General features: G+C 38.8%; 3 protein-coding genes across 4 annotated transcripts in view; 2 read left to right on the top strand and 1 right to left on the bottom strand.

Moving 5' to 3' along the window:
- The first annotated feature begins 220 nt into the window (after window positions 1-220).
- On the top strand, window positions 221-6214 carry LOC108260435 (phosphoinositide-3-kinase-interacting protein 1). Its single transcript, XM_017460736.3, has 6 exons — window positions 221-1058; window positions 2421-2549; window positions 2879-3004; window positions 3950-4072; window positions 4249-4327; window positions 5099-6214. Exons 1-6 carry the CDS (start codon window positions 992-994, stop codon window positions 5307-5309), a joined length of 735 nt encoding a protein of 244 aa, XP_017316225.1. The 5' UTR covers window positions 221-991; the 3' UTR covers window positions 5310-6214.
- A 181-nt stretch (window positions 6215-6395) lies between these two features.
- rnf185 (ring finger protein 185) lies at window positions 6396-11268 on the bottom strand. Of its 2 annotated transcripts, none has more exons than XM_017460740.2 (7): window positions 11109-11268; window positions 10249-10477; window positions 10110-10128; window positions 9910-10022; window positions 9773-9827; window positions 7448-7565; window positions 6396-6800 (listed from the first exon to the last, which is right to left on the bottom strand). In XM_017460740.2, the coding sequence occupies exons 2-7, from the start codon at window positions 10434-10436 to the stop codon at window positions 6703-6705; spliced, it is 591 nt and encodes a 196-aa protein (XP_017316229.1). In that variant the 5' UTR covers window positions 10437-10477; window positions 11109-11268; the 3' UTR covers window positions 6396-6702. The 2 variants fall into 2 exon arrangements, with proteins under 2 accessions (XP_017316229.1, XP_017316230.1); XM_017460741.2 differs by having other exon boundaries at window positions 6396-6797.
- A 2628-nt stretch (window positions 11269-13896) lies between these two features.
- Window positions 13897-14986, top strand: part of mbd2 (methyl-CpG binding domain protein 2) — a 34302-nt gene continuing 33212 nt past the window's right edge. Inside the window, exon 1 of the mRNA XM_017460518.3 lies at window positions 13897-14527. Within this exon, the coding sequence (XP_017316007.1) occupies window positions 14412-14527 (116 nt within the window). The 5' untranslated portion in view covers window positions 13897-14411. The remainder of the gene's footprint in view (window positions 14528-14986) is intronic.

Here is a 14986-nt window from a genome sequence, read left to right as displayed (position 1 = left end):
CTGAATGACAGTATTGTGATTAAGGTGTTTACATGAGATACTTTTAGAATATTCCTTTCATGTTCAGGTTTTACATGTTACATAGATGGATTAACGGCACACGTCATTACGTCCCCGCGTCACGCCGTCCGACGTTCCCTCCAGAATTTCACGTATCGACATACAGTCGGTCTTCGTTATGGTCCCGTATACAGTTTCGGGTGTTTCATTTTACGAAAGCTTCAAGTGCGGTTAATTATTTGTCGTGCTGTACGTGCAAATTGACGACTGCTTGAAACCGCGGGCTGCGTCCCAAACCACGTACTTGCGTACTATATAGTATCTGAAATACATGTATCTCAAATACATGTTTGGGACGCAGCCGTGCTCTCTTGTTTGCCGTCAAACGGTTGAGCGCTGCTGTGTGTGTACGTGTCCTGTCGCGAAATGCGGTGAAAACTCACACAGGACGTTAATAGTGTGATTAAGGTGTGTACACGTCTGTAACGCACTGCGATAATGCGACTAAAACAGGAGTACTCCACACGTCTCAATTTGATTTGTGTTTACTTCGAGTATGACTTTAATCGGATTAAGGTAATAAAGAATTGCTGTTTACATGCTAGTTTCATAATCAGAGTCTCGTCTCAATCGGGTTAATATCGGATTATTGTCGTTTGGTGACCAGAAGAGTCATTTAAACAATGTGTTTGGCGTCATCAGTTGGTCAGAAGAAAAGAGAAATAACGGGTTATATCTTTCCCAGGGATGTGGGGGAGACTTTAAAAATTAAAAAAAAAATAAAAATTATTTATTTCACCACTTAGGCTACTGATGGTAATACGAAGGAGGAGTGGAGTACGAGTGTATTCAGTGCCACTTCTCCGACGCTAAGGGCTTTCTGATATTTCTCCTGATCATAGTAATGACAGTTGTGGTGGGTGGTTGACGGTTTTTAACGGTCGCTGCTCGTGCGGTTTAAAATTTAATTTAAAAAAATAAATAAAAAAAAATGGTCCCACGCGGATGCGCGTGCATGGCTTTGATCCTCGCTGCTGGATCGTCAGTCATCCTAAACGGTAAGTCACCTAAACGGACATAATGTGCACTAGTTCTGGTGCTGTGAATAAACCTTAACCGTTGTGGAGGATATCAGCAAGGTGTGCTTTAAGGGCAGGTTTTTAAAATTAACATTTTTTTTAAAAGCTTGAACTCTTTCTTTCGCACGTCACTGGAGTCGTATCTTTAAAGTTATGCATTCTCTGGCATACAGTTTACCTAGAAAACCTCATGAATAAAACTTCTTTAAGGTATAAACGAGGTTCTTAAGGTCTAATGATGTTAAAATGAGTCTAAGTTAACTACATCCTATACACACCAAAGGTACAGAAGACACACTTGATGGTGTTTAGTAGCTTAGCGCCCCCCCCCCCCCACCCCCCGTATCAACTTATTTGTAGTTATTTACCGGGTTGATTTTATCATGTGTTTTGTTTTTCCATGATTTACAGCCATGAATGCAATCTGTAAAATCTTAACTACACACTTGTGTAAAAGTATATCAAAGCTTGCATCCCCATAGGGCAGAATTAAGAACGTGATTTATAGCAACTAGACATTTAGTTTCCAGACTAGTAACAAAATGCGGAGCTATTAATAGTAAAAAGTAAAATATCAGTCAATGTTTGCATTTCTTTAAATGTGAAATTAGTCATGATAGGGATATTAATATCCTCAGATAACTTATGTCTTTTGAAAATCATCCTTCGGTCATGACGAAACACCTTCTCAAACTATTTTCCTGTTTATTTGGCTGTAGGTTTTGGATTGTTTAATGTTGCACACATACTGTATGTCTGTGAAGTTAGTTCATGTCACCACAGGATTACTGTTACCACCCCGTTGATTATTTTCCAACAACAGCATGTCCTGAAGTGATTAATTCCTCTCCTTAATGAACAACGCATTCTTTTGATCCCTTTCGAGTTATAGTTAATATTGTGGAAACCAGTTAGCTCCTCTTTACACTTTGTTATAGCAGCTATAAACAGTTGTTTCTTAACCAGTCACTCTATTGCAAAGCCCAAACTCCTGTCCTGAAGACTTTCCTGTGTCGGAAAATCCTAATGTTGGCAAAATAAATAAACCGAAAACGGTGAAGGGTTAAGCATTTATTTAATACACACAGCCAGGATAATAGAAATTCCTTCGTACGTGCTTAGAGATTTCAACAGTGCTTTCAAACACTGTTTAGGATCGTTCTTTTTGTTCCTGAAAATCTTGGAATTCTGATTTATTTAGTTATTTATTTATTTATTTTCGTTTAAATGCAATGGTGGATGCAAATGTTTGGACTGAACGATGTCAGAAGTTCCCTAACGCGTGCTCTTTTTACGTTACGTCATTGTGACGTTGTCTTACTATCGTTACTACATTCTCAGAGTGCATCGAACTCAATGGAATATCTTATAATGGGGTGAAACGGATCAGTTCCTCTGGACAGAACTGCTTAAACTGGTTAGATATAAGCAACACGTACAACCTGAGCATTGACTTGAACGCTGACCCAGGTAAATTACTTTTTTTTTTCTTTTTTTATTATTATTTTTTTTTATAAAGACCAAACAATTTTACAATTCATTTGTGCACTAATGTAACGCGAATCATTACCTGAATCTTTAAAAACTAGAGTAGAGAACTTGCTGGTATTTTATGAGGTTGAGCAAATACTATTTCACTGCACAGTACCTAAAGTCAACACACACGCATTTCAGCCTTGCCACGTGTGCAGCACCATTGTGTGTATGAAATGTGCTGTTGCACTTATATATAGTGATAGTACCGGGAAGATCGGTATACAGGTGCGGAATATAAAACGTACCGTTCATATCTGTCTCAGGAGAGTGGGATCACAGCTACTGCCACAACCCAGACGCCTCTGACGAGCCGTGGTGTTTTGTAGCTTCGGAGGAAGAGGGTATTGAGAGACAAGACTGCGTCTTAGAGACGTGCCAAGGTATACAAGGTATGCAGGTGCACAGACAAGACTCGGTAAACCTCAGCTGAGTGTTAGTCTTCTGCAACAGTCCGGAGAGAAATAAATGAAGCAAATAATTCTTCGTTAAAATGATTCGTCTGCTGTATAACCTTGAATTTTCATATCGCGATACGTTATATACATGTAAGTGGAACGATATTTAACGTTTGCTTAAAACAGTAGCGCCGCATTTAAAAACCAATGTTAAAAGCTATGGTTTAAATTTTTGGTTTCTAGCTCGGTATGAAAGATTCGCATAAGTTTGTGAAGGTAAATTCATTCCACTTATGGAGAATTTAGATCTAAATGCCTCTTGGCATTTTTCCTGTTTTGTTGCCGTCTAATCTGGAATTGCAATGGATTTTTTGGGGGGCGGGGTTTGTATCATTTGATTTACACAGCATGCCTACAACTTTAAAGATGCAAGATATTTATTATTGTAAAACAAACAAGAAATAAGAGCGAGGAAAAAAGGAAGGGGAGGAGGCGGGGGCGAATACTTTTGCAAGGCAAAAACCGTACAAGACAAGTTGTTCCTGTTATGACTTACGTTGTTCTTTACAGAACGCTTTACTGTTACAACGATTATACATTTTAATTTGTTCGAAAGAATTTGACTATGCAACATACACGTTAATCTCATCGAGTTGGCAAAGACGATAACGTGTGCATTGATGTATGAAGCCGTGATTTGCAGCTGGACTATTGTCAGAGATGTTCTAGAAAATTAATCAACACTTTCAACTGTATTGTAGTATACATAATGATAACAGTCACTTGCTGGAATTTTTTCCCCAGCGTGTTCTTGGGTTAAGCCCAGGTTAACGCTAAAAGTACCAGGAACATGGCTCAAGCACTTGGTTTGGCCCAAAGAAGAATGTGGACTAATGTGCATCAAGACATTTTGATGTTGTATGTCTAACCTATTCACAGTACAGACGAAGCCACCAAATATCCGTCCAGCGCTTAGGGAGAGTGTTGCAGTGAAACTCGGCCCTGGTGTGAACAGTAGACCGAACCTCAGACCCAAGAAGAAAAAAGACCCTGGAGCTTTTGGTATGTCTTCTCATTCTTCGATTAAAGTATACGCATGCATGCATACAGTACATCTAAGTGATATTATTGTGTTAAGTTATTTCAGGATCTCTACCTGTACTGTGCGATGTTTGGTGATTTTGTACTAATTCACAGACCCTGCTGTTTTCTCCTCTCCTCTCAACTCTTCTCTTCAGGCTACACACTAACGGCCCTTCTCATGCTGATCATCATAGTGCTGGGAACAGGAATAGCTGTGATCTACTTCTGTAAGAAGTAAGACGAGGGTATAATATGGAAAAAAATGTCCAATGTTAAAGGTCTAGTTTGTCGAGATGGAAGGTCTCGGTTTAAATTCTTGTTTTTACTAACACTTGCTTTCCCAGGCTTTTGTCGCCCCGTCCCAACTTTTTTGAGACGTGACGAATTCAAAATGACCTTTTTTTTCTCCTCCTTAAAACGGTACATTTCCTCAGTTTAAACGTTTGATATGTTTTTCTATGTTCTGTCGTGAATAACACGAATTCATGAGATTTGGTTACATTTTACACAGCGTCCCAACTTTTTTGGAATTGGGGTTATAATTTATTCGTTTATTACTCATCATTTCTAGTCACATTTAACGGTGCATACTGTACATGTCTGTGAAGTTGATTCCTGTTATCACAGGATTACTATTGATGATACTGATTTAAAAAATAATAATAATAATAATTTTTATCCCTTTTTGGTTACAGTTTAATGTTATGGAAACCAGTTAGTTTCTATTATTATTTATGTTATAGCAGCTATAAACAGTCGTTCCCTCACCAGCCTCCTCTCAAGAAGTTAATAACACACAAAATAATCCCAAAGCACAAACTTTTCTGTCCTGAAGACTTGTTGGAAAACTTAAAATTACAGCTCGAGACTCCTTCCATAAACGCTAGGTTTAGGATTTTTAGAATGATATGCATGTAAGTGAATGTGGCGGATGGTGTTATGAAGTGTTATGAGGTTGTTTTTTTTTTTGTTTTTTTTACTGAACAGTAAACACTCTGATTCTAGGAGCCTGAAACTAAAGATGGAGCAGGAGCAGAGGGCCCATGAGCAGGAAATGCACAGGCTCAACCTCCCGCAGTCGGCCTTCTGCAACGCTGCCTGCGATCTCGCTGACGAGAACAGAGGACAGACGGATAACGAGAAAGCCTCTGAAAAACATACGAACGCAGACCAGACAGAAGAAGTCGTTAACGTCGAGAAAGACGGGGTGATTTAGTGTCCTCATTCTAGGAAGAATATAATGCTGCTTTTTCAAACTGGAGGTTACACACTGATGAACATTAAGCCCACCCGACTCAAAGCTAACGCGATTCTTTGGTACTAAATCAACACGGCTCAGACATCTAATCTTTTCTAATGAACAGGAAATACAGTAGAGGCGGCCTGTGCCATTTCTCCTCAGTATTATTTTGCTTCTTGATCCACGACTTCGTGTTTAGTCTGATGGCGAAACGAGGAAATGAGAATAGTTTGCGCAACTATGGGAACAGTAGTCAAACACGGTTTATTTCAGTAATTAAAAGGTTCACAAATATTACACATTTTTATGTGAAGAAAAAATATCAATTCAAATATTTGTATTTTCCCACTTATGAATGCTATTTTGTAGTCTTAAGCTACATAATTAGTTCACCAATTAGAGTTTTATTGCAGCCTTTTGTTTGATATTCCTACCACTTTTTTAAATATTTATTTTTATACTGTTTGTAGCGGTCTTTGCATCCAAAAATGCAAAGTCCTTTCTCGCTTATGCTAATCCCAAAATATTGGCTCCTTATATGGTTCTGTTAGTTCTTGCACCATCTGCTAGTCAAAGAGTAAAACAGCTACATCAAAACCCGACTCCACACCGAGTGCGCTGAGATTGCACGTCCTCCCCGTTCTTCAGGGGTTTCCTCCGCCAGTCCAAACACATGTTTGAGGCTGACTTGCATTTCGAAATTGTTTGTAGTGTGTGAATGTGTGCCCTGCGATGGGTTGGCACCCCATCCAGGGTGTTCCAACTTAAGAGATGATCTGAATGAACTTGCCTCATAGACATTCCACAATAAATGCATAAAAAGTATCATTTTGTTTAATAAATAATTATAATTCATGACCAGTTCTTATATACTGATATTGGAGAATACCTGTAACTCCACGTTGTTTCTGCAGCCATCATACAATGACCGTCGCAGATTATTTTCCAGTAACGGCACATGCTGTTGTGCCGTCTTCCTTATTACATTTTGTAGTACGGACCCGTGTCATGTAACCGTCGTCGTACCATGTCACACGATTGGCAAAATAACTCCAAAAGCTCTTAAGAGAAATAAGACTCTGATTTTTATTTAAATGTACACATCTGAGCAAGTCAACAAGGGCTGAACAACATTCCAAGAAATGACCTTTACAGTATCAAAACACCGCAAGACACGCAGTCATGTCATAACGCATGCCTTTACGCCATAAAAACCACCATTTAAAACCAGATGCAAGTCCAACGGTGTCATGGGGGGAAAAAAAAGAAACGTTTCCATTAGTGAAACTTTAGTAATCAATGTCTGTGGCTTAACCATCAGTTCCATAAAGAAGGAACCGTTTTCACGTCCTGACGAGTTCCTAACCGTTTACGCGATGAGAAGCCAAAACATGATGACGAGCGCCACAAACAGGAAGAGGCGGGACAGGAACTGCTCGTCTATGTGCTGTGGCGTTCCGGGAGCTGCTGCAAAGATAGAGGAAAACAAGCTGTGATGCAAGTTATACCGGGTTTTTTTTTTCTTCCTTCTTGTCTGCATGGAATAAAACACCAAGTGTCGTGCTGTTGTAGGGAAATAAACAACAACAGGTTGGTGTGAGTTACTGTTACCACACACCCTGAAGCTGATTATTTTTCAATAACGGCACGTCACGGAGTGTTTTATTGCTCTTACACCACAGCGATTTGCTGATGCTTACATGTTTTTTTATTTTTATTAATGAACGACATGGACTTTATATCCATTTAAAGTGACTATAAACATTGTGGAACCTCCAAGAGACAAGTCAGCTCCTATAATCAGTTACGTTATAGCAAATATAAACAAGTTAATAACTGAAAAATGTACCATTTGTGGAAAAACTCGTTACAAAACGCTGACACTGGAGACTCCTTCCAAAAATTACATCAAATAAACGTCTCCCAGCGTCACCATCATATTTTCAACTATCCCTCACATAGATCAAATATTATTTTCACCTAAAAAAAACAACAAAACAAAACAACAACTTTGCCCGGATAACGTTTTGAAACGGTTATCCGCATCAGTATCCATCGCTCGTTCCATCGTTAACTGGTGTTAAACTAGCACTTCAGTGAAAGCGGCGTCGTACCTGGAGGTGGTCTTCCATCATTGATGTTGAATGCTGTGGCAAAGATCCCAAAAGGAAACGCTCCGATACCGAAGGACATCTGGAAGCCACCATCTCCAAAACCAAATCCTTGAAACCCCTGCAATAAGAAACACTGACGTGAGCGAGGACACAGACGCACTTAGAAATTCAAACCTAAAATAGACCGACGATTAAGACTCCAAGTTAAAGACAGGGGATACGAGTGTGATGGGGTTTTACACTTCAAATGCATTCAAAACCAGTATGTTCAAAGCAATGTTCAGTTTAATGACCATTACCTTTAGACACTCTGAGTAAATTAAAAATTAGCCCAACGAATCAAGGTTTTCGTAGAAAGATGTTGTTAATATATAAGCGACGATTAGTATTAAGAGGTGAGGATATGCAAAAAATATCATAATGCGATAGTGTATTGTTATCCTCAGTGTGAACTGACTTCTTGTAAATTTCTAGTCTATGTACAAAAAAAATAAATAAATTCTACCCCTTTAGGTTTTACAGATTTTCCTTCACCATTCTTCATGGCGTGTCTGTTCTTACAAATGCATCACTAAGTGGGAAAAACTTCTTTCTTTTCGAATTAATTCGAACGTTTTGTGCATCTGGTTCTTGTAGATAAATTGTAAAATACAGATACGATCAGGTCCCATAAGTATTTGGACAGCGCTTTGGACATTTTTTCCCTAATTTTGCCTCCACGATGAATCCGAAATGACGCGCTCAAGACGTGATCGTTGTGTGGACATTCAGCTTCGATTCAAGGGGTTTAACAAAAGATAATTCCAGCCATTTTCACATGGAGTCCCTCCATTTTCGCAGAAATAATCAAAAATAATCGGACAAAGTTAATCATAAATCTTAGAGCTATTTGTAATACTTGGATGCAAATCCTTTGCAGTCAATGACCGCCTGAAGTCTGGAATCCATCCACGGACGTCATCGAACGCTACGCCGGGCCTTTACTGCGGCCGCCTTGAGTCGCTGCTGCTTGTTTATGGATCGTTCTGCCTTCAGTTTTGTCTTCGGTAAGTGAAAACCATGCTCAGTTCGGTCGAGTCCAAGTGACTGACTCGACCATTTAAGAACATTCCGTTTCTTTGCCATAGGAACCTCTTGGGTTGCTTGCGCGGTACGTTTTGGATCATTATCCATCTGTGCTGTCCTGTCAGTTTTGCAGCGTTCGAATGAATCTGAGCAGAAAGTATAGCTGCATACATGTCAGAATCTACTATCAGCAGACATCACGAATAAACACCAGTGACCCAGTTCCACAGGCAGTCGTACATGCCCATACCATAACACTTCCTCCACCATGTTTGACAGATGTAGAAGATTGATTTGGATCATGAGCCCTTCCTTTCCTTTTCCATACTCTTTTATTCGCATCGTACTAACACAAGGTTAATCCTGCATCAGAACTGGGCAGGCTTTTTTTTAGTTTTTGTTTCTAGCACAGGTTCCTTCTCTCGCATCGACACCTTGAAATATTGAAAATTCCCATGAACAGCAAATGCAAATTCATTTGGAATCAACTCCAGACCGCCCCCCCACCTTTAATTTGCCATGAAAATAATAAATAAACAGGCCACACCTGGCCATGAAACTGCTTTTCAGTCAATTGCCCAATTACATCTCAGCCTGTGAATATGGATGTAATTCGTAATGCGATATTTTTGTTAAACCCCTTGAATTAAAGCTGAAAGTCTACACTTCAATCACATCTTAACGGCTTATTTCAAATCCATTGTGGTGGTGTACAGAGGCAAAATGACAAAAGATGCGTCGCTGTCCAAATACTTATGGACCCTGCTGTATATATCCTTTGTTTCCATTCAGAAAATAGTGTCGATAGTGTCACAAAACTGTTCTTGCCACCACCTTGACGATAGCCACTACACCATGATCTGTATTTATTCAATTCTGTTATAAAATCACACAGCTTTAAAAAACAAACAAACAAACAAACAAAAAAAAGGCATACAAAAGCTTTAAAGACAAAATAAACGTGATGCAACCTCAAACGCCGGGTGTTATCATTACCTGAGAGGGCGACAAAACTCGCTTTCCCACTTCTCTCTAAGGAGACGCCTGTTAATGAGTCCCTTTGGGGGACGGCGCTTTTTACTAATGAATTACTTACACACTGGCATTACACCAACTGCCTTCCCATGTAATAGTTTCATCACATGCGGCTAGTGCAACGAGGCCTGAGGTGTTGCAAAGCTGCTCACGCAAACCTGACACCTCACGTGTCACCTTTTTTTCACCTGGACAACAATAAACACAGGAAGTGCGTGCACTTACGCCACGGTTTTCAGGCTCGGGTCTCTGGCCTTGTGGTCTGGGTGGAGTTCTCTCTCTGAAATCGCAAAGACAGGAAAGCAGGTGAACACGCAATACAAGTCTCGTCTTTCTAATATTCGCTCTTCGTTAATATTCACCTGGGGTCCTGCTGACCCGTGCTGCCTCGCCCATACAGCGGAATCACTTTATCTCTGCTGATGCCTGCTTTACATACCGGACACACCTGTCTGTTCGGCCTGGTTTCCAACCACTGCGATCAGACAGAACGAGGCGGAATTAGAGAGAGGAAAGAGTAAAAGACGGTTTCTGTAGAAAGATATCCATATAAATACCGTACCTGATGCAGGCATGGCCAGCTGCGTGTCAGGAATGACAATGCAATTGGAAAGAGGAAAAACAACGACAGTTAATATGACCATTTTATGACCATCTCATAGATCAGACCTCAGCGTACATCAGCTTTCGTTTACACTTACCAAAACAGATGGCCGCATAAGCTTATCACGGCGTCCTTGGACGTGTCCAAGCAGATGTTACACTCGAACGTGCTGTCCTGGCTGCCGGTCTCTCCCTGTGTTTGGGTACCGGAGCCGGTCCCTGTGCCGTCTGTAGCTGAAGAGCCCGATGACTGAGGCTGAGGTTGAGGAGGAGAGGCGCTGGCCATGCTGTCCTGAATTCATGGAACAAGAGTGGACTCAGGATAGGCTGCAGGAAACAAATAAACAAATACACTCCCAAATAAGCATGTTTATGACATCACTAGGCACACAGAATACCAATAGATGCATAAAATTATTAAAAAGTATTTTGGAGCCAATGCATTAACAATAGAAATAGTAACTAATATATAGAAATAAAATAGAGATAGATCCTATAGAAATATAGGATAGAAATAGATCCTATAGAAATAGAAACTATATAATAGAAATAGATACTATATATACATAGATAATAGAAATAGATACTATAAAAATATATAATATAAATAGAAACTATATATACATATAATATAAATAGATGCTATAGAAATATACAATAGAAATATACTACAGAAATAGTATCCATACTTGATTGCGTACTTGGATTAAGATTTAGTACACAGTCATAATATAACTGCTAAACAACAACACAAGATAGATAAATAAACAAACCCTTGTTTGTTTGTTTGTTTGTTTGTTTGTTGTTGTTTAAACGTGTCTTTGCATTCAATACTCTATGACGCCGGACTTTCTGCGCGAGACCCCTTTAATGTTAGCTGGTGCTAGTTAGCTGCTCAGCGTAGCGCAGTTGTATCATTTATTAACTTATTAAAGAGTGGTTTAAAAAAACATCTCACCTTAACCGTTTCATCCAACAAAACCTCGCACGTAGGTGTAGAGACGAAATGCGCCCGCTGGCTCCGATCCTTTCGCGCAGAAAACTCATCAAGTCCCGAGCTTACACTTTCAGCTGATTGCGTCAAGCGACAACCCGGAAGTCAGGTACGTCCTTACGCCATCGCGTCATTACGCAAGGTCTTACGCTACGACGTGACAAATGGAGAACTGTGCAACACAGAGTGCGCTACGTAGGATGTTAAACATCTGTTGTTGTTTACGTCCTGTGTAGTGCACATTAGAAGGGTGCAATAAGGGATTTGGGATTCAATCAGTGTGTATGTGTGTATCTGCAAACGTTGTATATTCATTCATTCATTTGTTTGTTTATTTGATACCAAGACTTTTTATTTATTTACCAATAACTAAATAAATGAATAAAACTATTAAATAAATAATTAAAATAAAAATAATTTTATTTAAAAAAAATTATTTATTATTTTCTAATATCGCTCGACCTGATTTCTGGAATCTGCAGACGTTGTATATTCATTCATTCGTTTTGTTTGTTTGTTTGTTTGTTTGTTTCACAAAAAAAGTTATCAAAATCTTTTATAACTATTTGAATCTTGACCAAACCTAATAGAATGTCTTTAATTTTTTTTCTTTTGTTATTATTATTATTATTATTATTATTATTACTATTATTATTATTATTATTTTTTACTACATTTGTTTGTTTGTTTGTTTGGTACCAAGACTTTTTATTTCTTTACCAATAACTAAATAAATGAATAAATATGTTTTTGTTTTTATTTATTTATATAAATATTTATATAAAACCATTATATATATTTTATTATGATCATTATAGTGTAATATAGTTCTATAATATTATAGTATGCCATAGTAAAAATAAACAATATGCATTTTTTTAAAAAAACCCCCAAAATATATCCTTTTTAAAATTTTTTTTTAACTATAACACAAATGTTGATTATAATCGCAGTTTATAAACATGTATGTTACTGAACACGCGTTAAAAAGATGGTTCACATAGCTGTGAATCAGTGGAATAATAATAATTTGTTAAGTCTGTTAGTTTTCTTTTTCTTCTTCTTTTTTTGTAAAGGTAAGATAAGAGCAGATCATCAGCTATACAATATGTAGTAGTTTATGTGCTGTAGTTTGTAGTGTATTTTCTGAGCAAGAAGAAACTCCCAACCCCCTGCAGTCTCCATGTCCTTGTCCTCACGCCTAGGCTGGTCCTCCCAGTCATCACCTCCTTTGATCTGATGTGTGAGGAAATGGTCATTTGGGATTTAGTTAAAAGAAGACAAGCTGTAATGTGAGAAAAAGGACTTGGGGGTGGGTCGTGCGTGTGTGTGTGTGTGTGTGTGTGTGTGTGTGCGTGTGTGTGTGTGTGTGTGGAGTGTATGTGTGTGTGTGCTGGAGTGTGTCTGATGTTAGGGATTCGTTGCAGGGTGGAAGGGCATGCTATTTTTTGCCACTTGGATGTTAGTGAACTTCTTGGGCATAAGATAGCTTTTTGTTGTTTATTTTTTTTAGCTGGTTGTATCACTATTATGTAACGTCACTAAGTCTTGATAGCAAATCTGATCGTGTAAGTAAGATGCATAGTGATTTGTTCATAATCCATATTTAAATAATTAACATTAACATTGGGTTTGGATTGAATTAACACCAATTGTCAGATATTGTATCACAGTGTTGCACTGACCCTTCTACAACACTGGAGGGCGACAAATTAAAAAGTTCTTTTACGAGAACTTTACATTATTATACAACCATGATCAATAGTTTCTTTTCTTAATCATACCCAGAGCAGACACAGCTATATAGTGCCTCTGCTTCATTAAAAATGTTTATTTTTTATACCTTAGTAATTAAATACAGTTAAGTGCAAATTATCTGCAAAAAATTAATTAAAACTCAGCAGAAAGATATTTATTTTTTTGCAATGCATTATTAAAATCTTAAAACTGCACACAGAATATGAAAGAGGTTGGAGGAGATTATAAAAGTGTATTAAAAGGGTGAGCATGTAAGTTATTCAAGAATATTTATATTAAAGATCACAAACAACTGAATTGATTATATTTGACATTTGTCTCTAAAAGTATGTAATGGGTCATAGAGTGTCTTCTTCTCCTTCTTCTTTTTCTTCTTCTAATTATTATTATTATTATTATTAGTATTTATTTATTTATTTTTCCTTCCTCCTTTTTTCTCTAAAAGTATGCGGTAATTTACAGTGGACTTATTATTATTTGTATTATTATTTTTGTTATTATTTATTTATTTATTTGCTTGCGTCCTCTCGTTTTCTTTAAGAAAGTTTACGCAAAGTTTTGCATTTGACTGTAAGGGTTCTGGAGTTTCTATTGATTGATTGATTGATTTATTGATTGATTTTATTTGTAGCTAATATCAAATAAATGCTTACTGAAGATTCAAAACCTAATGCACTTTTGTATATATATATATATATATATATATACATAAATATTTAAAAGACAACAACATCAACAACTAAAAACCAGTAATGTGACAGCCACAAACGTGTGGAAAATAAAAACAGGAAATGAAACGTCATGCCTGACGGGGCGTGTCCTGCTTCCTGCTGTTTTCGTTTTTCTGTATTGCGTCACAGGCGTGTCGTAAAGCAGGACGAGGCTGGAGGAGCGAGAAATGACGGGAGGCTTGCCGGTCAGGGGGCGGGGTTTCGTCGTTGAGCGGGCGTGGTTTCATCGTTGCGTGGAAAAAACAGGGCGTGGTTTTGCTCGGCTCTGTGTGGTTGCCAGGCGCTGTAGGGTCACTGCGTGGGAAGTGCTGAAATTTCATAGCGTCACAGCTTTCGACACCATCGCGGCGGCTCGGCTTCACACCGAGCTTCAGATTGTTCTGGCGACTTGTTGTTCTGAGGCGGACTTTCAGGATCGAAAGGACTTCATGTGGGATACTTAAAGCCGAAGGGAAAACGACGTGTAACGGCTCAGATCGCTCCTCGGTGGCCCGGTTATTCATCTACAAGATCTGTCATTTACCACTTTAGCGGCTAACAGTGCTAGCTTAGCGCTCATCCAAGCCGAGCAGTGTGTGTGTGTGTGTGCGTGTGTGTGTGTGTGTGTGCGCGCGCGTGTGTGTGTGTGTGCCCGCGCGCGTATATGTATATGTGTATGTGTGTGCGCGCGCGTGTGTGTGTGTGTGCGTGCGCGTGTGTGTGTGTGCCATTACCAGCCACTTTTGGCTCACCTCGCTGGGGTAGCAATCCCCCTGAATTGCACGCAAAAGTCAACTAAATGATTATGGAGAGGAAGAGGATCGACTGTCCGGCTCTGCCGCCGGGCTGGAAGAAAGAAGAGGTGATCCGGAAGTCGGGACTCAGCGCCGGCAAGAGTGATGTTTATTACTACAGGTAACGTTCAACACCAAACCGGACACAAAGTAGCAATCCGTACGGGGTGCCATTACTTTTGAGATGAGTTAAAACTGCGTAACAGACTCCTTTTCTCAGCTACCTATCTGCACAGAAGTGCATTTATTCCTCTATTCACTTGTATTCCTCTGTACTGATAAAGACACAACAACCCTTGTTTATTTGTTTGTTTGTCTGTCTGTCTGTCTGTCTGTTTGTTTGTTTACCCTGTGAATGAAGTTTTCACGAATGAGAACGAAGTCAATCAACGAAAAGTCATCTGAGGAGAACCGTGCTTTCCTTTTGGCAAAATATCCTCATATATTTAACTAATATTGTCCTCCTGCTGTCTTTAAAGTGTCATTTTCATCTTTAAGACAAGTTGAATATATGTTCGTTTGGCTGTGTGATGTTTATATTTTGTACGTTTTTAGTTACAGAAGGAGAACCGGCATCGTT

Source organism: Ictalurus punctatus, chromosome 28, assembly GCF_001660625.3.
Source record: "Ictalurus punctatus breed USDA103 chromosome 28, Coco_2.0, whole genome shotgun sequence".
Classification (NCBI taxonomy): Eukaryota; Metazoa; Chordata; class Actinopteri; order Siluriformes; family Ictaluridae; genus Ictalurus; species Ictalurus punctatus.
Note: the sequence above shows the minus strand (reverse complement) of the source record. Positions and strands in the feature narration are given on the sequence as shown.